This window comes from Leucoraja erinacea, chromosome 10 (assembly GCF_028641065.1).
Source record: "Leucoraja erinacea ecotype New England chromosome 10, Leri_hhj_1, whole genome shotgun sequence".
NCBI lineage: Eukaryota > Metazoa > Chordata > Chondrichthyes > Rajiformes > Rajidae > Leucoraja > Leucoraja erinaceus.
The window spans coordinates 59,115,802-59,143,530 of NC_073386.1; the positions used below are offsets into that span (position 1 = coordinate 59,115,802).

At 44.0% G+C, this 27,729-nt stretch overlaps 1 protein-coding gene across 1 annotated transcript in view; it reads right to left on the reverse strand.

Annotated features, from left to right (window-relative positions):
• Positions 1-27,729, reverse strand: part of camsap2a (calmodulin regulated spectrin-associated protein family, member 2a) — a 142,898-nt gene that overhangs the window by 52,066 nt on the left and 63,103 nt on the right. The window contains 3 exon segments of the mRNA XM_055642443.1: positions 1,370-1,511; positions 13,836-13,919; positions 22,157-22,318. Coding sequence (XP_055498418.1) covers positions 1,370-1,511; positions 13,836-13,919; positions 22,157-22,318 — 388 coding nt within the window.

Sequence of the window (27,729 nt, forward strand, 5' to 3'; positions counted from 1 at the left end):
AAAAGATTTACGAGGATGTTGCCAGGACTGGAGGGTGTGACCGATAGGAAGAGGTTAAGTAGGCTGGGTCTCTATTCCATGGAGCGTAGGAGGATAAGGGGAGATCTAATAGAGGTATACAAAATCATGAGAGGAATAGACCTTTTACCCAGTCGGGGAATCGAGGACCCGAGGACATAAGTTCAAGGTGAAGGGGAAAAGATTTAATAGGAATCTGAGGGATAACTTTTTCACACAGAGGGTGGCGGGTGTATGGAACAAGCTGCCTGAGGTGGTAGTTGAAGTTGGGACTATCCCATCGTTTAAGAAACAGTTGGACAGGTACATGGATAGGACAGGTTTGGAGGGTTATGGAACAAGCGCAGGCAGGTGGGACGAGGGTAGCTGGGACATTGTTGGCCGGTGTGGGCGAGTTGGGCCTATTTCCACACTGTATCACTCTATGACTCTATGATATATTTTGATGGCAATGGAGAGGAACTTGCGAAGTTTGATTGGGAGGGGTAAAAGTAAGCCTGGCAAGTGGGAGGCTTATAAAAGAGATACTGAGAGCTCAGTGTAAACATGTTCCCAGTCAAGTAAAAGGCAAGGTTGGAAGAAGTATGGAACACTATCTGACAAAGGATGCTGAGGATCTGGTCGGAAAAAAAAGAGGCAGGTGTCAGGTATAGGTAGCTAGGATTAAGGAGATCCCCTGAGGAATATAACAAATGTACAAGTGGATTTAAGAGGGAAATCAGGAGGGCAAAAAGAGGATATGAGATAGCTCTGACAGCCAAGTGAAAGAAGAATGCTAAGAGACTCTGCAAGTTTATCAAGAGCAAAAGGGTAAACAGGGAGTGGATAGGCTCCCTTAAGGTTCAACATGATCACCTACACATCAAGCCACAGGAGTGGGCCATGATTTAAATGACTCGTTTTCATCTGAATTTACTGTAAACTGTATTTACTCAAAGGAATTGAGGGGAAAAGAGTAGGTGATGGATGTGTCAAACCATATCCAAATTATAAGAGAGAGGAATATTAAGGTGGATAAATCCCCAGGACCTGGCCAAAGATATCCAAGGATACAGTGGGAAGTTAATGAAAAAAAAATTGCCCCATCTTCAGGCACAGAAGGGGTGCAGGAAGACAGGCTAATGTTGTGCCTCTTGAAGCAGGAGCTTGGCTGTTGATGGAATTGTCAAATCAAAACTCTTGTGATACGTACGCGATTTAGTTAATGATGACGAAATGCATCCCAGTTAAAATAAGACAATTGAGATGAGCAATGTTCAGTAGACTCCCACCATATTAATCCCAAATTAACTCCCAATCCACTTCAGGTAAATTCAATGATGTTGATCCCCATTCACAAAGAAAGGCTCACCTTCCATTCGGATAATATCAGGACAGTAAAAATGAATCAGAGCAGCTAACGAGCATCCATCCGTGGTATCCTTCAGCAGGTTTTCCACTGCTGGGATACAGGGCACTTGCTTGGGTAGAGCTTGATCCTTCCTGTAACGAGCCTGTAACCAAATAGATGTTTTGGACAGATAAATACCATTTTAAAGCAGTGCTCATACAACTTAGTCCTTGTCATTTAGCACAAGAATGGAAATATATTTTCTCTAGCATTTATCACCAATTGTGGAATCTTTTCTGCAGCAGTAGATAACATAGAAACATCAGCATCAGGAATGGAACTGAGACAACTGGATGTTCCTGCCTGCTCCACCTGTTAAATGTTTCACCTCCACTCCTCTACATTTGACACCTATGTCTACTCCATTAATATCTAAACAAAACTGGACTCTCTCTTGAATAAGCTGAACAACTGACAATAGCACCTTTGGGTAGAGTGTCAAAGATTTACTACCCTCCCTGTGAAAACATTTTGTTTCATCTGTCAAGATTTCCTTTCATCTTGCACGGCCAGAAGGCTTTTTAGACGAGGCGCGGCTGTAGACTGGGAACGCAGCCGGAGGCCTTTATCGAGGCGCCGCGGTCTCGATGCCTCCCGGATCGCCGTGTAGAAGCGCGGGTCGGGGCCCGGAGGGGGCCTTGCGGGTAGAACCCCAAGTCGGGCGAAGTGGCTAACAGAGCCCGCGGCTGGGGCCCAGGACGTCACTACAGAGGCGTGAAGTGGGGCGTCGACAGCAGTGAGGCCTCGCGACGATGGGGCCACGGCGGTGGCGATCCCTCGCGGGTCAACCCACGGTCGACGACAGCTTTATCAGCGCCGTAGGTGGCTGTTATTTGTATACATTGTGAATGCAATCAAAGAATCTCACTGTGCCCAGTCACATATGATAATAAAGTATTCCTCTGGAAACAACTTGGGTGGATTCTTTCATTATTTCCTGAATAGGGAGACCAGATGCAAAAACCCAGAGGCAACTTCACCGGTGCTCCATGGTCACAATGTAATTTAAATTTCTTATCAGTATAGTCTCATTGTTGACGTTGCTGATTTAACCCACTGGTACTGACGGCCACATTCTCAACAGTACACTGGCTTACATCCAGATTGGTAACTCTTGTTGTTAAATTCACTTGGGTAGAGGCCAGTGTACTGTTTGCCTCTCTAATTACTTGCTGTACTTGCAAATTACCTTTCCCTAGCTCACATACTACTTCATCCAGGCCCCTTCAAATACCAACATTTCAGTTTCTCACCATTTAAAAATATATTGCAACTTTCTTTTGTTTTTTTTGCACAAGGGGGTGGCCTCACATCAGCCCACATGAAGTTCCATCTGCCCATTCCTTTAACTTCTCCAAAATTCCCCGAGGCCTCCATGCATCTGTTCACAGCCAGCACTACCACAACATGCTGAAAACTGACGAAGGTCCTGACCTGAAACGTCACCTATCCATGTTCTTCTCCGATGCTGCCTGGCCCGCTGAGTTACTCCAGCACTCTGTGAAACGCCACCTATCCATGTTCTCCAGAGATGCTGCCTGACCCGCTGAGTTACTCCAGCACTCTGTGAAACGTCACCTATCCATGTTCTCCACAGATGCTGCCTGACCTGCTGAGTTACTCCAGCACTGTGTTCCTTGAAGGGCCTGTCCCACTGTACGAGGTAATTCAAGAGTTCTCCTGAGTTTTCCCCTGATTCGAACTCGGAGAATGTCCGTAGTGGGTCCATAGGAGTTCGTGGATGCCTCGTAGCGGCTCGTACGAGTAAAAAGTAACAATTTTTTTCATCACAAGTATTTTTTTACTCGTGGACATTTTTCCCAGTGTTGAAAAAAACGTCACAAGTTTACCAGATTTCCCGAGTACTTACCGTTACTCGTACGAGCTGCTACGGGACAGCCACGAACTCCTACGGACCCGCTACGGACATTCTCCGAGTTTGAATCAGGGGAAAACTCGGGACAACTCTTGTATTACCTCGTACAGTGGGACTGGCCCTTAACACTGCCACCTAGCTCTATACTAGCACCACTGCAAACAAGGATCAGTTGCAACACAAGATGGCAGTGTGGGCTGTGACAAGCTGCCAGATGGCCCCAGCCGTCAGCCTCTAATCGCCCCACCGCAAAGTTTAAATCCAGGGCATTCCCTTTAAAATAATTTCACACCCTAGGCAGATCATAATCATTGAGTGGCTGACACTGGGAAGTGTCATTTTACTTCATAATATGCCACGTTATGCAACCCAATGTTATTGGCTTGGTTACAGCAGCCGAAACAGAAATTAATTTAAATAGCAGTATCAGCAGAATGTACAATACATAAGTACTGGTATCATGCTCTCTGCTAGCACACTATAGTTTAATGCTTGATTGGGTTAATGTATGCTGAATGTTTAACAGGCTCTTGGCCTGTACTCCCTGGAGTTTAGAAAAGTAAGGAAGGACCTCATTTAAACTTACAGAATAGTGAAAGGCTTGGATAGAGTGGATGTGGGAGGATGATTCCACTAGTGGGAGAGTCTAGGACTCGAGGTCTTAGCCTCAAAATTAAAGGACATTATTTTAGCATGGGGATGGGGAAGTATTTCTTTAGTCAGAGGGCGGTGAATCTGTGGAATTCTTTGCCACAATAGGCTGCGGAGGCCAAGTCAACGGATATTTTTACGGCAGAGATAGATAGATTCTGGATTAGTATGGGTGTCAGGGGTTATGGGGAGAAGGCAGGAGAATGGACTTTGGAGGGAGAGATAGATCAGCCATGATTGAATGGCAATGGAACCTTGATGGACCAAATGGCCTAATTCTGCTCCTATCACTTATGACCTCATGCTCTTTGATCATCCTTATCTTTAATCAGCTACAAATACATTTAAGTAATTAGCGATGCATGAATCAAACCTTTATGGTTCACATGAAAGGATGTATTCCTTGGAAGCTACATAGCAGTGATGGCAATCAATGTATCTAATGAAACCCCTTTCCAGTTAATAACAAATTGAGAGATACAGATAGATAGATGAATGGAGTGTGAGGCCACTTTCAAGGATCGTCTATTTTGAATGCAAAATGCAATTCTGGTTATTACTTAAATAAGGAAAAGCAAATGAGAAGAACTGATATCTGATGATTTTGGAGTCCTTGTTCAAAAATTACTTAAACGGTACATGGACAGGACAGGGTTGGAGGGATGTAGGCCAAATGCGGGCAGGCAGCTGGGACATGTATCTAATGTGTGGGAGAGTTGTGCCGAAGGGCCTGTAATGTATCATTCACAATGTATCACTGTACTCTATAATTAATAAGGGGTTTATTATAGGGGTTGGACAGGCTTGATGCAGGAAGATTGTTCCCGATGTTGGGGAAGTCCAGAACAAGGGGTCACAGTTTAAGGATAAGGGGGAAATCTTTTAGGACCGAGATGAGGAAAACCTTTTTCACACAGAGAGTGGTGAATCTCTGGAATTCTCTGCTGCAGAAGGTAGTTGAGGCCAGTTCATTGGCTATATTTAAGAGGGAGTTAGATGTGGCCCTTGTGGTTAAAGGGATCAGGGGGCATGGAGAGAAGGCAGGAACGGGATACTGAGTTGGATGATCAGCCATGATCATATTGAATGGCGGTGCAGGCTCGAAGGGCCGAATGGCCTACTCCTGCACCTATTTTCTATGTTTCTATAATCAAGTTAAAAACCCATTCAAAATGGCAAATAAAAAAACCCCTTTATAATAAGAAGGCTGGAATATAATAGAGTTTTGTAGAGACTAACAAAGGCTTGGTTAGTTGACGCAGAAATGTTGTGTGGTTCTACTGATTTATTTTGGAAAGAAAAATATTATTCTGTATAAATTAGATGGTGTTATCATGGAGAACAAAATGTTAATGAGTAATTTAGCAGGATTTCACAATTGTCTGACAAGGAAGGTCATCTTTGCTAGTAGAATCCAAGTTTTAGGGTTATCCTTGAATCAGGATTAATTTGTGGCACTTTCAACCTAAAATAATGTCTTGACGAGTCACTTCCTTATATTTGCTACTTCCAAATTTGATTGTTAAATTGATCCGAAGTGCAGTATTACAGATTGTGTTATAATTTCATTGTGGCAGACATTGAGACTTGCCTACTGCTGCTTTTCTACACGTTGTGGTACAATTTGCTGCCATAACATTGGCAGGAAGAGAGCAAAATCCCTTTACACCTGCATTTGATGGGAATAATATTGTCGGGGATAAATGGCAATGGATTGCACCAACTGCTCCAGAGAGAACTGGCCTGAACATGATGGGGGCTAATGGCCTATGTCTGTGTTGCTGTGATGTTATGACACTCTGCAGGATCTACAGCAAGATTGAACCAAACCCATTATTATGTACAGCACACGAGTGGTTCAACGCAGGTCACCATCCCTCTGTAGTATTTCCAAAAAATTCTCTACTTCTTGAGAACTATTTTAAAAAGGTTTAAGTAGAAATATTCTCATGGCTTTTGGTTTTAACGGGATAATATAAAATGTTCATGTTTTTCGCAAACGCTTTTTTTTTTTTTTAATTCGCCCCTAATCCCATTTTACCCTTTTCTTTATTTTTCTTTCTGTGTCTGATTTGATTGTGGTTTATACTTCCCTCTCTGCCTTGTGCCGTCATTGTAGGAATCCAATTAGTGAACCAGGTAACCTGGCTTGGTCACTAAAACTCCAGAGAGTAAGTTCCTCACAACATTGAGGTCAGACAGTAAATTCATCTCACTACAATGTCCGCAGTGAGGTCGAAGATGCTGTTGGATTCACTCTTCCAGCACGTTATGATCATTGGGTACAGGGATTTGAGATGCCATCGAAACTTTGAGACCAAACTGAGCAAATGCTTCTATATTGGAGAAGTTGTCTTTTGAATTAAATGTTAAACAAACATTATTTAACTTGCAATAATGTCCACAATTACTACATACCTAATTGGCATTGAAGTGCTTGGGATGTGTATATGATGACTTGACAATGTGAAATATTATGTACCGTAAACATTTTTTTCATTCACATTTATAATAATTTCCAAAACTTGCTGCCCATTCTTTAATAATCAGGCCACAGGATGTGCTATATTTTTTGCCTAAATTGCTGTAAATGGTTTCAGCGTCTTCCCCATGTGGAAGTTGGTGCATGAGATTTTTGCTTGAAGCAGAGATGTTGCAGACCAGTGTTAACTGTGGACTCCAAGTATGTGCAACTTATGCTAACTATTAATTAACATCCTTGTCTCAGAGATTATTAAAAAACAGATTTTTACCTGTGCTGTGTTCATAGTAAAGGGCCTGTCCCACGAGCATGCGACTGCATGCAGCAAGCGCGACCAAACCGGAAGCGGGGGGCGCGCGGAGGTCGAGTGATCCCCGTACAGGGCCGGTCCCACCAGCATGCGACTGCATGCGGCGAGTGCGACCAAACCGGAAGCGGGGGCCGCGTGGAGGTCGAGTGATCCCGTACGAGTTGACGTGAAGTTCGAGCGAAGGCGTACGGCGTAAGACGCTGCGTACAGCGTCGAGACACTGCACTGAGTCGAGGTGGTGCGTACGGCCTCAATGCGGCTGTGCGGAATTTTTGGACAGTGTCAGTTTTTCGGAGCCCCGTGCGATGTCGGGACCAACTCCACACAACTCCATACGGCCCCGGCAATCGAAGTGGGACCGGCCCCGCGAGGCCGTACGGCTCAAGCGGCCACGTTAGGTCGCACTTGCCGCACGCAGTCGCGTGCTCGTGGGACAGGCACTTAAGAATGGACTAATTCATCAGTTATTTCAACACACACATACATACTCAATACTAACTTCCAAGTTGACATATTTAAAAAAAAATCTTAAACAAACAAAGAAAGCTTCTTAAAAAGTAAACATTCGATAGAAGGGAGAGGAGTGAATGTAAGCGGCAAGAATGGTGCGATTCATCTTTTAAAAAAATGAACAGCGGAAATGAAGGTTAATAGCTGAAAATAACGATGGATCACAGCGGGCGAAAAAACAACATGTGTTAATCAGAACGGGCAACAGAGAAAATGAAATATTCACAAATACAGTGATCACTACTCGTTGAATTAACTTACAGGAACCAGTTTCCAATACCATTTGGTTGGAGACTTCAGAGGAAGCAGCATCAGGAAGAGAGAAAAGATGGAAGCAATGAGAGGAAAAAAAATCACAATTTTGTCAAGGTTCATTTGTGCAACTTCAAAATCCATTACTGCCCTCACGTTGATGATGAAAAGATAAATGAACTGAAAGGGTTTGTGAAATATTAGCTTTTGCTATTCTGGTTGCATTTACCTCTTTCACAATCTTGAATGCAAGAAGCGTGTTCTCTGTGTTTTACACATGCAAACTATGTAGGAAGAAATGGTTACACAGTTTAAAGGAATGGTAATAGGCAAGGGATAGGAGTAGGCCATTCGACCCCTCAAGCCTCAATGTGATCATGGCTGATCATTCCCAATCAGTTCCTGCCTTCTCCCCATATCCCCTGACTACACTATCTTTAAGAGCCCTATCTAGCTCTCTCTTGAAAGTATCCAGAGAACTGGCCTATGCAGTATAATGTGGATAAATGTGAGGTTATCCATTTTGGTGGCAAAAACAGGAAAGCAGACTATTATCTAAATGGTGGCCAATTAGGAAAAGGGGAGATGCAGCGAGACCTGGGTGTCATGGTACACCAGTCATTGAAAGTAGGCATGCAGGTGCACCAGGCAGTGAAGAAAGCGAATGGTATGTTAGCTTTCATAGCAAAAGGATTTGAGTATAGGAGCAGGGAGGTTCTACTGCAGTTGTACAGGGTCTTCGTGAGACCACACCTGGAGTATTGCGTACGGTTTTGGTCTCCAAATCTGAGGAAGGACATTATTGCCATAGAGGGAGTGCAGAGAAGGTTCACCAGACTGATTCCTGGGATATCAGGACTGTCTTATGAAGAAAGACTGGATAGACTTGGTTTATACTCTCTAGAATTTAGAGATTGAGAGGGGATCTTATAGAAACTTACAAAATTCTTAAGGGGTTGGACAGGCTAGATGCAGGAAGATTGCTCCCGATGTTGGGGAAGTCCAGGACAAGGGGTCACAGTTTAAGGATAAGGGGGAAATCCTTTAAAACTGAGATGAGAAGAACTTTTTTTTCACACAGATAGTGGTGAATCTCTGGAACTCTCTGCCACAGAGGGTAGTTGAGGCCAGTTCATTGGCTATATTTAAGAGGGAGTTAGATGTGGCCCTTGCGGCTAAGGGGATCAGAGGGTATGGAGGGAAGGCAGGTACGGGATACTGAGTTGGATGATCAGCCATGATCATATTGAAAGGCGGTGCAGGCTCGAAGGGCCGAATGGCCTACTCCTGCACCTAATTTCTATGTTTCTATGTTTGAATCTCCCTCTGAGGCAGATTCACAACTCTCTGGGTGAAAAAAGTGTTTCCTCATCTCCGATCTAAATGGCTTACCCCTTATTCTTATACTGTGGCCCCTGGTTCTGGACTCCCCTAACATCGGAAACATGTTTCCTGCGTCTAGCATGTTCAAACCCTTAATAATCTTATATGTTTCAATAAGATCCCCTCTCATCCTTCTAAATTCCAGAGTATACAAGCCCAACCACTCCATTCTCTCAACATATGACAGTCCCGCCATCCCAGGAAATAACCTTGTAAACCTACGCTGCACTCCCTCAATAGCAAGAATGTCCTTCCTCAAATTTGGAGATCAAAACTGCACACAATACTCCAGGTGTGGTCTCACTAGGGCTCTGTACAAATGCAGAAGAACCTCTTTACTCCTAAACTCAACTCCTCTTGTTATGAAGGTCAACATGTCATTCGCTTTCTTCACTGCCTGCTGTACCTGCATGCTTACTTTCATGCAACAGAAAATGTAGGAAACACTCAACAGGTCAGGCAGTATCTGTGGGCTGGGGGGAAAGTTGAAGGCTCATCAGAACTGGGAAAACGAGAAAAACGTATTAATTGTGTTGGGAAAGACAGAGAAAGGGCACATCTATGATGGGATGGGAGCAAATTTGGACAGGTTGAACATGTGGGTAGGTGGTGGTTGAGGGGTTGATAGCCACACTTAGAGAGCAAAACTAGTGAAAGGTGTTAAAAATATTGCGAAATGCCCAGCAGATCAGGCTGTGTAAATGGAGAGAGAAAGCCAGGTCAGTGTTATAACTGGATTACTTGCATTGTCAAAGGCCAGTTCTTACACAGAGAGAGTGCATTAACAAAAGTTGTAGAATTTGATACTTGGCATGGGATGCCGCAACATGCTCGGATGGAGGATGAGCTTGCATTCGAACAGTGCAGAGGATCGCAGAGACTCTCGTAGAGTTATACAGCACAGAAGCCCCATCTTATCCATGAATCACTTTGCTTCATTCGTTTAATAATTGCAGATTATTCTTTGGACTTTTTAAACAATGCTATTTGGCTACTCTGCTTCTCAATGGCCTCATGGGATTGAAATATAATTGTGATAAGTTAACTGCTGAAGTTGGAACTCGGATTCACCTGCCCCTGTGCATAATGTATGTTTGCACAGAACAATCCCATCGAGCACATCTTGGCGATTTAGAAGCAGATCTTTAGCTCAGAAAATACTGTCCACCAGACACCAAATTATCAAATTCAAAGAATAAAATCGGGAATTAATTGGCTTATTTTTGCAATAAATCTATGCAGGGTTATATCTAGACAATAGGCGCAGCTGTAGGCCATTGGGCCCATCGAGCCAGCACTGCATCAAATGTGTGAGAGATGAGCAAGGGACACATGTAGATTTTTCCTGTACATTCCTCAGCACCATGAATCTGCAGCTGATTTGAGAGGAAAATTATGACTAAATGTATCTCGAATAAATTAGCCACATCCAGTGCACATTTAATTCTCTAGCAAATACAAGTGTTGCTGATGCTTGAATTTGGAGAAAAACAAACTGCTGCAGGAACTCAGCGGATTGAGCAGCATCTGTGACAATAGACCAGTGATCCCACAGATGTGCTGAGTTAGCCCAGCAGTTGGTTTTTATTTGTTTATTGCTGATGTGAAAGACAAATGTGAAAGACAATATGACATTATACAAGTGGCAACAAACTAACCATAGCAACAAACTGCAACGTGTTTGAAGATAAACACAAAATGCTGGAATAACTCAGCGGGACAGGCAGCATCTCTGGATAGAAGAAATGGATGACCTGAAGATGTGTCTCAACCCGAAATGTCCGTTCCTGCTCTCCAGAGATGCTGCCTGACCCGCTGAGTTACTCCAGCATTTTGTGTTTATCTTCCGTGTAAACCAGCATCTGCAGTTCCTTCCTACAAAAAGTGCTGGGTAGGAAGGAACTCATCGGGTCAGGCAGCATCTGTGGATGGAAAGGGTCAGACAACCATTCAAATTGGGCCCTTCTTCAGACTGGCATCCATTCCCTCCACAGATGTGACTGACCCACCGAGTTCCTCCAGCATTTACAGCCTCTTGTGTAGCCACAACAGTAGTTGTGCACAATTTAATTTCTGGCGTGGTGGTAGAGATATTGCCTTACAGCGCCAGTGACGCAGGTTCAATCCTGTGCATGTCTGTACGGAGTTTGTACAATCTCCCCGTGACCTGTGTGGGTCTTCTCTGAGATTTTCACTTTCCTCCCACACTCCAAAGACGTACAGGTTTGTACGTTAATTGGCATTGGTATAAATGTTGAATTGTGTGGGTCGGGTTGTGTTAATATGCGGGGATCGCTGATCGGTTACTAAACTGACCTAGAAATATAGAAAAGTATCTAGAAAAACTGAAAGGCAGCAAAAATGCAGAATATAATTCTTGAAACATAAATGAAATTCCTCGTATGTTGCAAAACATACTTGGTTAGTAAAATGTGATTATAACCATATTACAATGACAGCACGGAAAACAGGCCATCTCGGCCCTTCAAGTCCGTGCCGAACACTTATTTTCTGATTATGATTGGTCAGCTGAGACTACATTTTAACCATCCACTGTTCACCTCAGGCTTCAAGGTTGGTGCATTGAAATGTGGAAATGGTAGATGAGCCAAAGCAGATGTTAGTGCACTGCTGCCTGACCTCTTATAGCTAAGATGATAGGGATCGGACACCATCCCACAGCTGAACCGACTACATCTGAGCCACTCAGCGTGCCAGCAGCAGCTGTCACCGACCCCATTCATTTCAATGGAGTCCTTAACTCTGAACATAATGGGAAATGATTTACCTGTTTGTTCTCTACCTTGTTCATTACTTCGACTTTAAAATGAATGTAATTAAATGTATTGCACTCTCGTTTCAATTGATCATTGAAGCCTACTTGAGCTGTTTTTAGATACATCCAAATATCAGAGGCATTTGATAATAGTTCAAAGGTAAATAAAAATGCTATCTATGGAGCGAAGGAATAGGCAAAGTTTCGGGTCGAGACCCTTCTGCAGACAGTCTATTTCCTTCGCTCCATAGATGCTGCTTCACCCGAGTTTCTCCAGCATTTTTTTCTACCTTCAATTTTCCAGCATCTGCAGTTCCTTCTTAAACATTAATAAAAGTTCAAGGTTCTTCGAAAATAGTCAGCTGTCAAAAGACCATGGGAGATTTCTGGGACTGGACTGGGGGGAATTTCAGGAACCACTGCCCACTCTTCAGGAGGACTCCGTGGTGTGGAGGGTGGGCATGGCTGTTTCACAGTGCCCGATTCAGGTTCCTGCGGGTGGCTGGGCTCCATGGGCAGCAAGTCTGCACAGCCAGCGGGGCTGAATCTACTGCAATCCAGCCCAGCTTCAGTAACAAAACACACAGCTAAAAACGGTCTGAGACAAGCAGACCACCACAAAGGCCAAGCATAAGCTGGGATTGTCACATGGCTGGGAAATGTTGATATTCTGATTCACACAATGTGCTGTTTAAATAAAAAATCTACCATTAGAAAATCATCAATTATTAAAATTAATTATAAGAGTTTTTGGCACCCATATCCTGTATGTCCTCAGCACTTCCAACCTCTGTGAAAGATGAGAAAGTATTTAGCTTCTAAATGTGTATGAAGGGACTGCAGATGTTGGTTTAAACCAAAGATAGACACAAAATGCTGGAGTAATTCAGCGGGACAGGCCTTTTGTGTCTATCTTTAGCTTCTAAAAGTAATTCGTTAAATTGACTTATCTAGTTTACTTTACTTTAGTTTAGAGATACAGCACGGAAACAGGCCCTTCGGCCCACCGGGTCTGTGCCGACCAGCGATCCCCACACAAGAACACTATCCTACACCCACTAGGGACAATTTTTACATTTACCAAGCCAATTAACCTACAAACCTGTACGTCTTTGGGGTGCGGGAGGAAACGGAAGATCTCAGAGAAAACACACGCAGGTCACGGGGAGAACGTACAAACTCCGTACAGACAGCACCTGTAGTCTGGATTGAATCCGGGTCTCTTGCGCTGCAAGCGCTGACAGGGCAGCAACTCTACTGTTGCGCCACCGTGACCACCCATCTATCTCAGTTAAATGATATAAATTCTTCCTAAACTGATTGAGAGTTTTGGTACATGCCAGTCTCCACTTCTGCCTCTTGGATAACAAAGGAAGTCCTGGCGAGGGGGAGAACAAGGGTGGACCTGGCACGGAATACTTTGTACCTTTGGAAAAGTCCTTTATGTGGCGACTATTGCATACCTTGAGTACAAATCTCTTTTGTACAACACTGCAGTTGCTACACAATGAAACGTTCTCCAGAGTGAGGGCCAATCCTCACCAGCACATTTTGCCTCTGTTGCTAAATGTCGTTAGATTTTGGCTGGGAAAATATGATTTTTATCAGTTGGCCAAAAAAGACCAAACACCAGCTGACCACTTAACATGACACCCAAGATAATGTAGAACAGAAATTGCCACGTTGAGTTTCTGAACCAGTGTGAAAAAAAAAAAATCACAAAATGTTGGAACATTAAAATAATGGGTTCATGAACAGAATATATAAAACAGTCACTGCAATAATAATACTTATTACTAACTATAGGATTTGTATCACTAAATCAACTGGAATCTAGCCAAGAACTCCAACTCAGTTCGTTCATTTGAAGCTATCTAAATTTTCTGCATTCCAACAATGCCATTTGGGCTTTGTTTAAAGAAATATCAAAGAATGTCTTGTTATTTAGTATCATGGATTTCCATGAAAGCAAAGAGTATTCTTCAATGGGTCTTATTTACTGCTGTAAACACATTACGTCTAAAAAATGACTCGACCATGATTGAAAAGACAGATAGTCATCCTGCTATTTGACAGGCAAGGCAGCAGGCACATTCTTCAGGCAATAAAGTTTGTTTTCATACATGCACACTGAAGTTGTTTCTGAGAAATACAATGCTTTTGACTAAGTTTACTCCGAGTTCCTACCCTTTGATTTCCAGGTATTTCTGGACCTTCTGGTCGCCTCGGCTTCTGCTCCTGGCCAACTATTGCCTTCAAATGTTCGTTTACCTGGAACAATCAGAAAAATAAAATATTTAAGATCATATTCAATATAGGGTGATTTCATCAAAGGTCAAATGAGCGTAGATCCCCCCTCACGTGACCGAAAATTTTAACTGGAGGACATATGTCAGATCGGTACATGTAAGTGAATGGGGAAACACGCACTTTCACACCCGTTAAAAACATGGAAAACGGCGGATTTTTGACCTGAAATTTTCTGTGCTAGTCGGGGTGACCGTGAAACACAGCGACCTAAATTTTCAGGCAAAAAAAAAGATAGAAAGTGAGGTAATTACAATAGGGAACTGAAGGTAGAAAGCAGCGGAAGTGAACAGCTGACATTTGCCGTGGTGATTTTAAGATCCAAAATATCGGGAATTATCGCGTTTGCTCGCTGAATTTCATCAAAAGTAAGTTAATAATGCCTTTGGTGAAATCACCCTATAGGCAACAATGATATAAACATCTGCTAACTTTGTCATTTACATTATTGATCTCTGGCTTTATATCCATGCAGGAGATTCGAACAGGAAATGTAAAGTGACACATAAGCGAGTGCAGTAGGTTGACAGAAACAAGTTCAAGTTCACAGTTATTGTCTCATGCACCAATGGGTACAGTGAAATTTGAGTTACCATACAAAAATAAAGAACACAATACACAATAGAGTTTAACATAAACATCCACCACAGTGGAATCAACGTTTCCCACTGTGAGGGAAGGCAATAAAGTTCACCCGTGGGCAGGGCCTTTGAATCCTCCGCAGTCGCCACTATGGACGGCCCAATGTACAGACCCTCTCGCCGGGATGATCCAAACTCCGACGTCGGGATGCAGGAACACATTCTGCGGCTTAGAGTTCTCGAATCACCCGCGGCTTCCGAGACCACAGGCCCCGCTTGACGGAGCTCCAACACTGGCGATCCCCGGCGAAGGATCGCCCCGCTCCACAATGTTAAAGTCAGCACCGCGCCCGCGGTTAGAAGCTCAGCAGGCCGCTGCTCCACGATGTTAAAGTCAGCATGCCCAACACTCCGTAGCTCCAGCACTGGCGATGCCTGGCAAGGGATCGCCCCGCTCCGCGATGGTAATTCCGAGCTGCGCCTGCTGCTGAAGCTCTGGGCCGGTCTCCGGTAGGAAAGGCCGCGCCAATCCAGTTGGTAGGCCTCGAGGGGGGGGGGAGATGCAACATGGAGAAAAGATGCATCTCCGTCCAGGTAAGTGACTGAGAAACGGTTTCCTCCTATTCCACCCCAACAACCTCCACATAAGACATACTGAGAGATATTAAAACATACATTTAGATGCACTAAAAATAACAAAAAGGGTGAAAGAACATGTTGTTGTGGAGATTTACACTCCAATATTTGAGCACTGATATGGGGGCTTAGAGACGGGGGGGGGGGGGGGGGGGGGGGGGGGGGGGGGGGGGGGGAGATATAGTCCAAGCTCATTTAATGTGAAATGCTTTGGGAGACTTGTTTCCATTAATTAAGATCACAGAGATGAATTGACAATAAGGTTTGTTTCAGTGCTATCAATGACAACGGTCTTTAAAAAAACATTAATCTATCATAATGCAAGAGGGAGGGGGCTGGGTGTAACTAATTCTGAAAACCAAAATGTGCAGTTTGGAAGCATATTATTTGTGTCAATGGGCGATTCAAAAGCTATATGAGAGAAGCTGTTTAGTTTAGTTTAGGAAACTGGCCCATCGGCCCACCGAGTCTGTATCGACCAGTGATCCCCGCAGGTTAACACTAGGGACAATTCTACATTTATACCAAGCCAATTAACCTACAAACCTTTGGAATGTGGGAGGAAACTGAAAATCTTGAGAAAAAAACACTGGCCACAGGGAGAATGTACAAACTCCGTACAGACAGCATCCGTAGTCGGGATCGAACCCGGGCATCTAGCGCTGGTAGGCCGCAACTCCACCGCTTTGCCATCGTGCCACCTAATGTGGATCCAACTCTCACTTTTATTAGAAACTCAAATCTCGTCACAAGATTATCTTTTTCAAATTTATTTCATAGTTGCCTCAGCATGCGAGTCCACATGGAAATTTAGCTTCCTAAATGAAAATGTTTCACCCATAGAGTTGTGAATCTGTGGAATTCTCTGTCTCAGAAGGCAGTGGAGGCCAATTCTCTGGATGCTTTCAAGAGAGAGTTAGATGGAGCTCTTAAAGATAGTGGAGTCATGGGATATGGGGAGAAGGCAGGAAAGGGGTACTGATAGTGGATGATCAGCCATGATCACAGTAAATGGTGGTGCTGGCTCGAAGGGCCAAAAGGTACTCCTGCGCATATTGTCTATTTCTTCAGCTTCTACAAGGCCCTGGATTTGAGACACCACTGTAGATGGCAATGCCAGAATTTGTATTGACTGCAAGGAGCGAAAGAGCAAGCTTACATCAACAATAAAGGACATAGAAAAGGCAGTCCTGATGACACCACCAGGGAAGCTCTTGTACTTTCTCAACTGCATTAAGCTTAAGAACAGATATTTTCCCTTACTGCAACCGAGTTCAAGTTCAATTCTCAAACAAAAACCCTTTCATTATTTGCCTATTATTAGCTGTGGCAGACACAGAAAATGAAAACGTTCTAATTGCTAACAGTTGTCAGAGATATAAACAGCGAAGAACATCGCTTCAATTATAAAACATTGCTTTTTAAAAGGCTCTAATTATCACCAGAATTTTGTTGGTAGTAATTAAAATATTTATACTTTCATTGCTGTGAATTGTGCAATTACAAATTCCCTATTAGACTCATACAGCATAGAAACAGGCCCTCCAGCCCAACTTGCCCATGCCCACCAAGGTGCCTCATGTGCAAACTGCCCACTTTTGGCCTATATCCCAATACACCCATCCTATCCATGTACCTGTCTAAATATCTTTTAGATGTTGACACACCTTGCTCCATTTGCCCACCACCCTCTGTGAGAACATATCGCCCATCAGGTTCCTATTAAACATTAAAATAGACAATTTAAGGTGAGAAAGGAAATGATTTACAAAATAGAAATTGGGAAGTCATCCACCTTGGAGATAAGGCAGAAAATGAGACTTTCTTTCACCCGGTGAGAGGTCACAAAATGACGACAGAGCCACTGAGCAGCCAATTGTGACGGCACGGTGGAACAGCAGTAGAGTTGCTGCCTTACAGCGCTTATAACACCAGGGACCCGGGTTCGATCCCGGCTACGGGTGCTGTCTGTACAGAGTTTGTATGTTTTCCACGTGACTGCATGGGTTTTCTCTGACATCTTCGGTTTCACCCCACACTCCAAAGCCGTACAGGTCTGTAGATTAATTGGCTTGGTATAAATGTAAAATCGTCCCTAGTGTGTGTAGGATAGTGTTAATGCTCGGGGATCGCTGGTGGGTGTGGACTCGGTAGGCCGAAGGGCCCGTTTCCCCGCTGTATCTCTAAACTAACCAAAATTGACTATCTGCGTGTCTTCTAGGATGTGGGAATGAAACACGGGCACCCCAAAGAAATCCATGTGGTCACAGGGAGAAAACACTCACGGTCCTGGAGCCGAGAAGCAGCAGAACAAACTGTTGTGCCAATGTCCTGCTCAGAAACATGTAGCTGTGCCAAGCAATTAGGAAAGTAAACCCATTACTAGACTTTAGTGAAGGAGCACGAGAGTAAAATACTCTTGCTCTAATTATGTAGTACTGTGCCTGAAATACTGAGAACAGGGTTACACTTCCTGTAAGGACGATTGAGGGTGTGCCCTGAAGATTCCGTAGATTAGACTAGACTGGACCCACACTCTCAGGGAAAGAATTAGACATAATCGCATTGAAACATACAACGCATGTTTACCCTGGCTGTGTGTGCGAAACTTGGGTTCAGAGAGTCAAATCAAGAGATGAGTCTAGAATAACTGTTATATGCACCAGGAATGGAACAATGATATTCTTACTTACTGCAGATTAAGTGGTAATTGAACGCAACAACAATACAATTATCAGCTACACGAGATAAACCAAACCATAATAGTGCAACCTTATACAAGGCCGATAGTGGTTAAATGACGAGAGGGCAGTGGTTACGGTTGTGCAGGGTTGTTCTAGAACTGGCAATCACGGTGGCGCAGCGGTAGAGTTGCTGCCTTACAGCGAATGCAGCGCCGGAGACCCAGGTTCAATCCCGACTACACGTGCTGTCTGTACGGAGTTTGTATGTTCTCCCCGTGACTGCGTGGGTTTTCATCCGAGATCTTCTGTTTCCTCCCGCACTCCAAAGACGTCCTGGTTTGTAGGTTAATTGGCTTGGTAAGTGTAAAAATTGTCCCTAGTGGGTGTAGGATAGTGTTAATGTGCAGGGATCGCTGGTCGGCGCAGACCCGGTGGGCCGAAAGGCCGGTTTCCACGCTGTATCTCTAAACTAAACCAAACCGACAGAAACAACAGAACTGCAGATGCTGGTTTATATCAAAGATAGACACGAAGTGTTCAAGTAACTCAGTGGCTCAGGAAGCATCTCTGGAGAATAAAGGATGCTGATGTTTTGGCTTGGAACCTTTCTTCAGTTCTAAGTTACGCCAGCACTTTGTCTATCTTTGGTTCAAAAACCTAATGGTTGCTGGCAAGAAGCTGTTTTCCTACCTGGAGGTCATGGTTTTCAGGCTCCTGTACCCTTTTTCAGTGCCGACCCGAAACCTCACCGATTCCTTTTCACCAGAGACCAGAGAATGAGTGATTTACTCCAGCATTTTGTGTCTATCGTCGATGTAAACCAGCATCTGCAGTTCCTTCTTACAAATATTACATTGCTCTTCTTGGGCACTGGTATTACGGACACCCCTTTGAAGTAAGGGGGGACCTTGGACTGTAGTTGTGAGAGGTTGATGATGCCCGTGAAAACTCCAGCCAGTTGGTCCATGCAGGGTTTAATAATGCAGCCAGGGACACCATCATGGCTGGATGTGCTTTGAAGTTTCACCTTCATGAAGGATCTCTGACTTCAGTCTCTGAGACTGAGATCACAGTACCCTCAGGGGATATGGGAGCTTGTGAAGGTGCAGTGTTGTTCTCACTTTTGAAGCGAGCATAGAAAGCCGGGATGTGTCCAGGATTAATGTGTCACTTTCATTTCAGCTACTTAGTTTTTTATCGTGTGGTGTAACTCTACTATTACACCACACCTGGAGTATTGTGTACAGTTTTGGTCCCCTAACTTGAGGAAGGACATTCTTGCTATTGAGGGAGTGCAGCGTAGGTTTACAACGTTAATTCCCAGGATGGCAGGACTGTCATATGCTGAGAGAACGGAGCGGCTGGGCTTGTATACTCTGGAGTTTAGACGAATGAGAGGGGATCTTATTGAAACATATAAGATAAATAATGGTTTGGACACGCTAGAGGCAGGAAACATGCTCCCGATGTTGGGGGAGTCCAGAACCAGGGGCCACAGTTTTAAGAATAAGGGGTAAGCCTTTTAGAACGGTGACGAGGAAACACTTTTTCTTACAGAGAGTGGTGAGTCTGTGGAATTCTCTGCCTCAGATGGCGGTGGAGGCCAGTTCTCTGGAAACTTTCAAGAGAGAGCTAGATAGGGCTCTTAAAGATAGCGGAGTCAGGGGATTTGGGAAGGAAGCAGGAACAGGGTACTAATTGGGGATGATGAGCCATGATCACATTAAATGGCGGTGCTGGATCGAAGGGCCGAATGGCCTACTCCTGAACCTATTGTCCACAAGTGGCTGAGCATCAGTCTGCTTTCCAGTTTAGATCAAAGGTGTCTCTGTCGACTTGATGGCCTTCAGGAGGTGGACCTGGACTCCATTTATCGCCTGAAGTGATTGTCGCAGATCTGGTTCTCCATATATTGAGCATCTCCTGGCTCAGCCAAGGCTAGTGGCTCAGGATCGCTTGGCTAGTTTTAGTAGGAATACTTCCTTATGTAGGTGGTAACAACCGTGGTGTATTTGTTCAGATCTGTTGCCAGGTCTTGAACATAATTCAGTCTACCATGTCCAAACAGTCACAAAGTCACTCCTTTGCCTCCTCTGACCAGCTCTTTACTATCCTCACCACTGGAGCTACACTTTTTAGTCACTGCCTGTATCCAGGAAAAAGCAGCACAGACTGGTGAACTGATTTTCCAAAGTGCGGGCAAGTGATGGAGTGATAACTGACTCTGAAGATGGTCCTCTGGTGCTGCGGGAAATGTGGTCATCATAGTTTGGAAGTGTCTTCTACAAACTAACCCAAGTGAAGTCCCTGGCAACGATGGAGAGATGTTGGGATATACCATCTGGTGTTTGTTGACCACAGTTCCTCGTGCAAGCCAAACATCAGGCCAGGGGGTGGAATGTAGACTGTAGACATGATGATGGAGGTGAATTCCCAAGGGAGGTGGATGGGAAGCAGTTGATCCAACATCAACTGGCGGATGATACAGGTGGGAAGAGCAGGAGTTGGACAGGACCACCATGTCCATGCACCGTGAAGAATTTACCATGAGGCAGATGCCGCAGCCTCATCCTTTACCCGACGACACCACCTGGTCCACGTGAAAAAGCTACTTATCTTAACTACTAAACCAGGTTCGCTTCTTAATAAACAGACACCACACAAACTGTTTGGTAGACCAGTTCAAAACTTTACTTAACATCGGCCGATGGAAGGGAGCGAGAACTCCAGTCAAGTGACCAACACAGACACTTGACTGTGCTCAGCCACCTTCTCTGAACAACAGAATTACATTGCCTTAAATAGGGTTTTTTTGTCCCCTTAGCACATTCCACAGACATTAATCATGTCAGAGGTACAGGAAAAGGTTTCCACAGAATGCATCACATCAAACCTTTTGTTTACATGGTACAAGATATACTAAAAACATTGGCTTTAGATTCATTTTATCTCCAAATAGACCACCCCTAGCTCTTTTCGCTGCTTCCTCTGTCATTTGGTCCCTCATAAACATAAGTCATTTGTTTACAAAGATGTGACTATCTATTTCTCTCTTCCTTTATTGCCTCCTCCCCCATAAACATTGGTCATTTGGTTTATGGCATCTTACTTTCAAAGATATCTCTCTAGCTCCTTCACTTGGGAGACAATGTTATAGTATTTATTATCTCACACACACCGCAACCTGAGGCAAGCCTAATTTGACACTAAATATAAGCTGTAAGCTAGCCCAGAAGCCAATTTAATATCTTCTTATATTTTTAACTAAAACTCGACTTCATCACATGTGATGGACTGTGAACACTTTGTGCTGGAGGGCAGAGTCCATAGAGCTGCCATGTCTCCATGCAATATAGAGATGAGTAAAAAAAAAAAAATTGTATCCAGATTGGAGTGAATTTTTGGAAATGTCTGTCTAAGGTGGCTGTTAAGGTTCCGTAGCTGAGTAAGTTAAAGTCAAAGAATTATTGGCTACTGGGGAGGGGGGGGGGGGGGGGGGGGGGGGGGGGGGGGGAAAGATGAAGTATTCTAGGGTTAGTGCAGGCAGGTTGAGCTGAACTAGTAATTCTATTAAAAGCCAGAGGAGGCTTTAACAGCCAAATGATGTTTGTATAATTGTTTGCAGATGTAAATTATGATATGTGCTTTGGGTAAAAAGAAGCAAATGAAAATGCTTTGCAACTATTAAACAAAGCCAAATTAATGCTGCGATCTCCTTCTGCGAGCTAACTGGGAACATTTCGGCTGAATTCCCATCTGATCTTCTAATAAACTTTACAATGTAATTCGGTATAAACCAGCATGGAGTTGGGACCTCATTGAAATGTACAGAATAGTGAAAGACTTGGATAGGGTGGATGTGGAGAGGATGTTTCCACCAGTGGAAGAGTCTAGGACTAGAGGTCATAGTCTCAGAATTAAAGGACGTTCTTTCAGGAAGGAGATGAGGAGGAATTTCTTGTGTCAGAGGGTGGTGAATCTGTGGAATTCTTGGCCACAGAAGGCTGTGGAGGTGAAGTCAGTGGATATATTTAAGGCAGAGATAAATAGATTCTTGATTAGTATGGGTGTCTGAGGTTATGGGGAGAAGGCAGGTGAATGGAGTTACGAGGGAGAGATAGATCAGCCATGATTGAATGGCGGAATAGACAAAGGGCTGAATGGCCTAAATCTGGTCCTATCTCTTATGACCTGCAGTTCCTCCGGACAAGCCTCAATCCCACACGATACGATACTTCAGTTGTCGCCATTCTCAATCGTTGCTGAAGAATTTCATTTCATCAGAATGATGACATTTTACCTTATTTATCCAGCAGACGATGGCATCTTCAATGTCATAGGGAAGTTCTGTGGCTGGGAAGAAGTTTGTGAACTGCTGCACACAAGAGACCACTTTCTCAATGCTGATCATTTCGACAGTGTAAGCCATCATCAGTGTGTCAATCATAGCCAAATGGGCACTCTGCAAAAACAAAAGATTCACAATATTCTTCAAATCTCACAGTTACAACAAAGACAAAGCAGAAATTGCAACAGATTCAGGGGCAGTTCTTCCCAGCTGTTATAGAAACATAGAAATATAGAAATTAGGTGCAGGAGTAGGCCATTCGGCCCTTCGAGCCTGCACCGCCATTCAATATGATCATGGCTGATCATCCAACTCAGTATCCCGTACCTGCCTTCTCTCCATACCCTCTGATCCCTTTTGCCACAAGGGCCACATCTAACTCCCTCTTAAATATAGCCAATGAACTGGCCTCAACTACCCTCTGTGGCAGAGAGTTCCAGAGATTCACCACTCCCTGTGTGAAAAAAGTTCTTCTCATCTGGGTTTTAAAGGATTTCCCCCTTATCCTTAAGCTGTGACCCCTTGTCCTGGACTTCCCCAACATCGGGAGCAATCTTCCTGCATCTAGCCTGTCCAACCCCTTAAGAATTTTGTAAGTTTCTATAAGATCCCCTCTCAATCTCCTAAATTCTAGAGAGTACAAACCAAGTCTATCCAGTCTTTCTTCATAAGACAGTCCTGACATCCCAGGAATCAGTCTGGTGAACCTTCTCTGCACTCCCTCTATGGCAATAATGTCCTTCCTCAGATTTGGAGACCAAAACTGTACGCAATACTCCAGGTGTGGTCTCACCAAGACCCTGTACAACTGCAGTAGGAACCTTCCTGCTCCTATACTCAAATCCTTTTGCTATGAATTCAGGCAACTGACTCACCCTACCACAACCAGAGAGCAGTGCTGAATTACTATCTAGCTCTTTAATCACCCTCGGACTATCCTTGATCGGACTTTGCTGGCTTTACCTTGCACTAAACGTTATTCCCTTATCATGTATCTGTACACTGTAAATGAATCGATTGTAATCATGTATAGTCTTTCTGTTGACTGGATGGCACGCAGCAAAAGCTTTTCATTGTACCTTGGTACACGTGACAATAAACTCAACTGAAAGTACTTGCTTGCTTTACACGATCAGACTCTGGTACCTATTTTTGTCTAATTGAAAAACAAAGGTCACCCTGCAAGGCTTGGTAAAGCTATTTTATAAGTGACACCTCAATAATCAAATTCACCTCTCTGACTCTAAGGGACCTACATTTGTTTTCACTAATCCTTTCCTCTTCACATATCTATAGTTGCTTTTACAGTCAGTTTTTATATTCCCCGCAAGCTTTCTGTCATGCTCTATTTCCCCCCTCTTAATTAACCCCTTTGTCCTCTGTTGAAGTCTACATTTCTCCCAGTCCTTTGGTTTGCTGCTTCCTCTGGTCAATTTATATGCCTCTTCCTTGGATTTCTTGGATAAGCATAATCTCTTTCTTGGATAAGCAAGATCTTTTTTTTTAAACCAGGCAGAGAAAATAGAGCCATCCACTGTGTACAGATCCAGGATAAAGGAAGTTGTTTTTACAGCTGGTATTACAGTAACCTAAAATAAAATAGAACATGAACATTACTGGCGTTAACATGAAGATTAAGGGAGCCACTAACAGTCCAAATGCAGATTTTCTGTAACAATTCAGTATTGGAGTCTTTACAGCATATGAACAAAAGAGAAAACGCTTCCTTGTCGGCAGTTATTGCTGTATTTAAAGAATATTAAAGGCACTGAAGCTAGAGCAACTCCAACATAATTGACAATAATTTGCATTCATATCCCTCTTCAAATAACACCAGCTATGGAATGCAGTGAAATATCAGCAGCCGGTGTTTCACCAATTAAGTTGACCAATCAGATAATTGGCTTTGATGTAGAGTCAGAGTCATACAGCAAGGAAGCAGGCCATTCGGCCCAACTCGTCCATTCTGACCTAGTGCCATTTGCCCATGTTTGGCCCATACCCCTCTAAAAATTTGCTATCAGTAAGTCTCTTACACTGGGACTCCCCTGGGGTAGGAATCCGTTAGGAGGTAGTTGAGGCATGGATTATCCCAACGTTTAAGCAACAGTTAGACAGACACATGGATAGGACAGGTTTGGAGTTGATATGGGTCAAACACAGGCAGATGGTAGTAGTGTAGCTGGGACATGTTGGGCCGAAGGACCTGTTTCCATGCTGTATCACTCAATGACTCTATGACTGCAAAAGGCAAATTAAGTCACCTTGCTGGCCATGCACCAGTAGCGAAACTTGAGGTGAAGCATTGTCTCAATGAAGATAGACACAAAATGCTGGAGTAAATCAGCAGGACAGGCAGGATCTGTGGAGAGAAGGAATGGATGATGTTTCGGGTCAAGACCTTTCTTCAGAGAATTCAGAGTCTGAAGAAGGGTCTCGACCCAAAACGTCACTCATTCCTTCTCTCCAGAGATGCTGCCTTTCCTGCTGAGTTACTCCAGCATTTTGTGTCTATCTTCGGTGTAAACCAGTATCTGCAGTTCCTTCCTACACATTGTCACACTGACATTGGTATAACAGACTTTGCATGTGCAAATCTCACTGAAAGCAGATCACGCAAGGCCAATAATTTATTTTTAAATTGCCGTTTAAGAAATGCATTATACTAAATCTACACGTCGCCAGTCTCTTTCATTGATGCTCTCAGTTATGCAGCATGAACAGCATCCCAATCAGCATATCCCCTTCTACACAGATGGAGAAGAGTAATAAATGCCATATCAAGGGGTAAGGGGGATGTACAACGAGACCTGGGTGTCCTTGTACACCGGTCACTGAAAGTTGGCGTGCAGGTACAGCAGGCAGTGAAGAAAGCTAATGGAATGTTGGCCTTCATAACTAGAGGATTTCAGTATAGGAGTAGAGAGGTTCTTCTGCAGTTGTATAGGGCTCTGGTAAGACCACATCTGGAGTATTGTGTACAGTTTTGATCTCCTAATTTGAGGAAGGACATCCTTGTGATTGAGGCAGTGCAGCGTAGGTTCACGACATTGATCCCTGGGATGGCGGGACTGTCATACGAGGAAAGATTGAAAAGACTAGGCTTGTATTCACTGGAGTTTAGAAGGATGAGGGGTTATCTTATAGAAACATATACAATTATAAAAGGACTGGACAGGCTAGATGCAGGAAAAATGTTCCCAATGTTGGGCGAGTCCAGAACCAGGGGCCACAGTCTTAGAATAAAGGGGAGGCCATTTTGGACTGAGGTGAGAAAAAACGTTCTCACCCAAAGAGTTGTGAATTTGTGGAATTCCCTGCCACAGAGGGCAGTGGAGGCCAAGTCACTGGATGTATTTAAGAGAGAGTTAGATAGAGCTCTATGGGCTGGTTGAATCAAGGGATATGGGGAGAAGGCAGGCACGGGTTATTGATTGGGGACGATCAACCATGATCACAATGAATGGCGGTGCTGGATCGAAGGGCCGAATTACCTTCTCCTGCACCTATTTTCTATTTCTATCAAAGAACTACATTTGTTGGTTTACCAAAGAAAGACACGAAGATTCTGGACATGGAGAGTGAGGCAACACAGAAGGAGGCAGCATTTACTTTTAATCCCACTGCATTTGAGATTATTTTACCATGATCTTTACTTGCCATGCAAGTCAACATTTTGGGCTGAAAAGCTTTGAAATTAACTGTTGTATAGAAAAACTATGTAAATTTCTCTCCCATTTCATCTAAATGGGATCCTGAAAATTCACATGCATTTACAATATTTTCCAAGTTACAATTTTTTTTATACATCGTGCTTTCAAAAATGTAGACTATTTTTGGTCTTCCTTATCTCTTCCCCTGGCCTTCCTTATTTCTTCCTCTGAAAGTTTCACATTTCTGTGTATGTGATCATTTGAATGCAACAAGGTCCAGTGACAATTCCAGAGGCAACAATGTTGTACCAGGACAGACACAAAAAGCTGGTGTAACTCAGCGGGGAGAGGCAGCATCTCTGGTGAGAAGGAATGGGTGACGTTTCGGGTTGAGATCCTTCTTCCGACTCTTTGGTTTAAACCAGCATCTGCAGTTCCTTCCTGCTCAATGTTGTACCAGGTATCATATGTGGTATTACTCATCTGCTGCCTCGAGAGAGAGACAGAGTGAGCTGATAAGATACACAATTTACCAAAACTTACTACACAAATTGCCACAAGCTACAATTCCAACCGTAACAGTTTAAAAGGCCTGTCCCACGGTACGAGTTCATTCCAAGAGCTCTCCCGAGTTTAAAAAAAAAAAAAACTCCTGGTAAGCACGGAGAATGAACGTAGCAGGTACGTCGGAGCTCGGGGACGTCTCTTAGCGCTAACGTCAGGTACTCGGGATGACATGCTAATGGCAGGTAAGCACTGGAGGACTCGTGAAGATTTTTCAACATGATGAAAAATGTCCACGAGAGCCCCGAGTACCGACGTGTGGCCATTAACGTAAATCTCCGAGTTCGAATCAGGGCGGGAGAACTCTTGGAATGAACACGTACCGTGGGACAGGGCTTTAACAGGGGATAAAATACAGTGTGATTCAGGTATTTCTGCCAGTATATTTGTGGCCAGATTACTTTCCATACTTTCGATGCTAATGGTACTTCCGATCTCACGGTAAACACTGTTTAGTTTAGTTTATTACTGTGACGTGTACCAAGGTACAGTTAAAAGCTATCGTTGTGAGTTATCCAGTCAGTAGAAAGACAATACATGATTGCAATCGCGAGGTTATCATGGGTGACTTTAATCTACATATAGATTGGGCCAACCAAATTGGTAACAGTGCTGAGGAGGAGCATTTCCTGGAATGTATACGGGATGGTCTTTTAAACCAATATGTAGGGGAACCGACGAGAGGGCAGGCCATCCTAGACTGGGTATTGTGTAATGAGGAAAGACTAGTTAGCAGGCATGGGACAGGAAAAACCTGAAAAAAGAGGAAGAGAGATGAGGGTCCAGGGGCCATTGCCCCCTGGTAGGATTCCAAGGGGCATCGGCCCTGGTGGGGGTAAATGGGGGCAGTGCCCCCTTTATGCAGAATTGTTTTGGTAATTGCATCTTGCAATGAATGACACAGTTTCCTTGCCTGTTTACCCTTAATGTCTCACAGGGTCTTCCCCACTCACTCACAGGGAGCCCCTCACTGCTCACACTCACAGGGAGCCCCTCACTGCTCACACTCACAGGGACCACCCTCATTGCTCACACTCACAGGGAGCCCCTCACTGCTCACACTCACAGGGAGCCCCTCACTGCTCACACTCACAGGAAACCCCTCACTGCTCACACTCACAGGAAACCCCTCACTGCTCACACTCACAGGGACCCCCTCACTGCTCACACTCACAGGAAACCCCTCACTGCTCACACTCACAGGAAACCCCTCACTGCTCACACCACAGGAAACCCCTCACTGCTCACACTCACAGGAAACCCCTCACTGCTCACACTCACAGGAAACCCCTCACTGCTCACACTCAC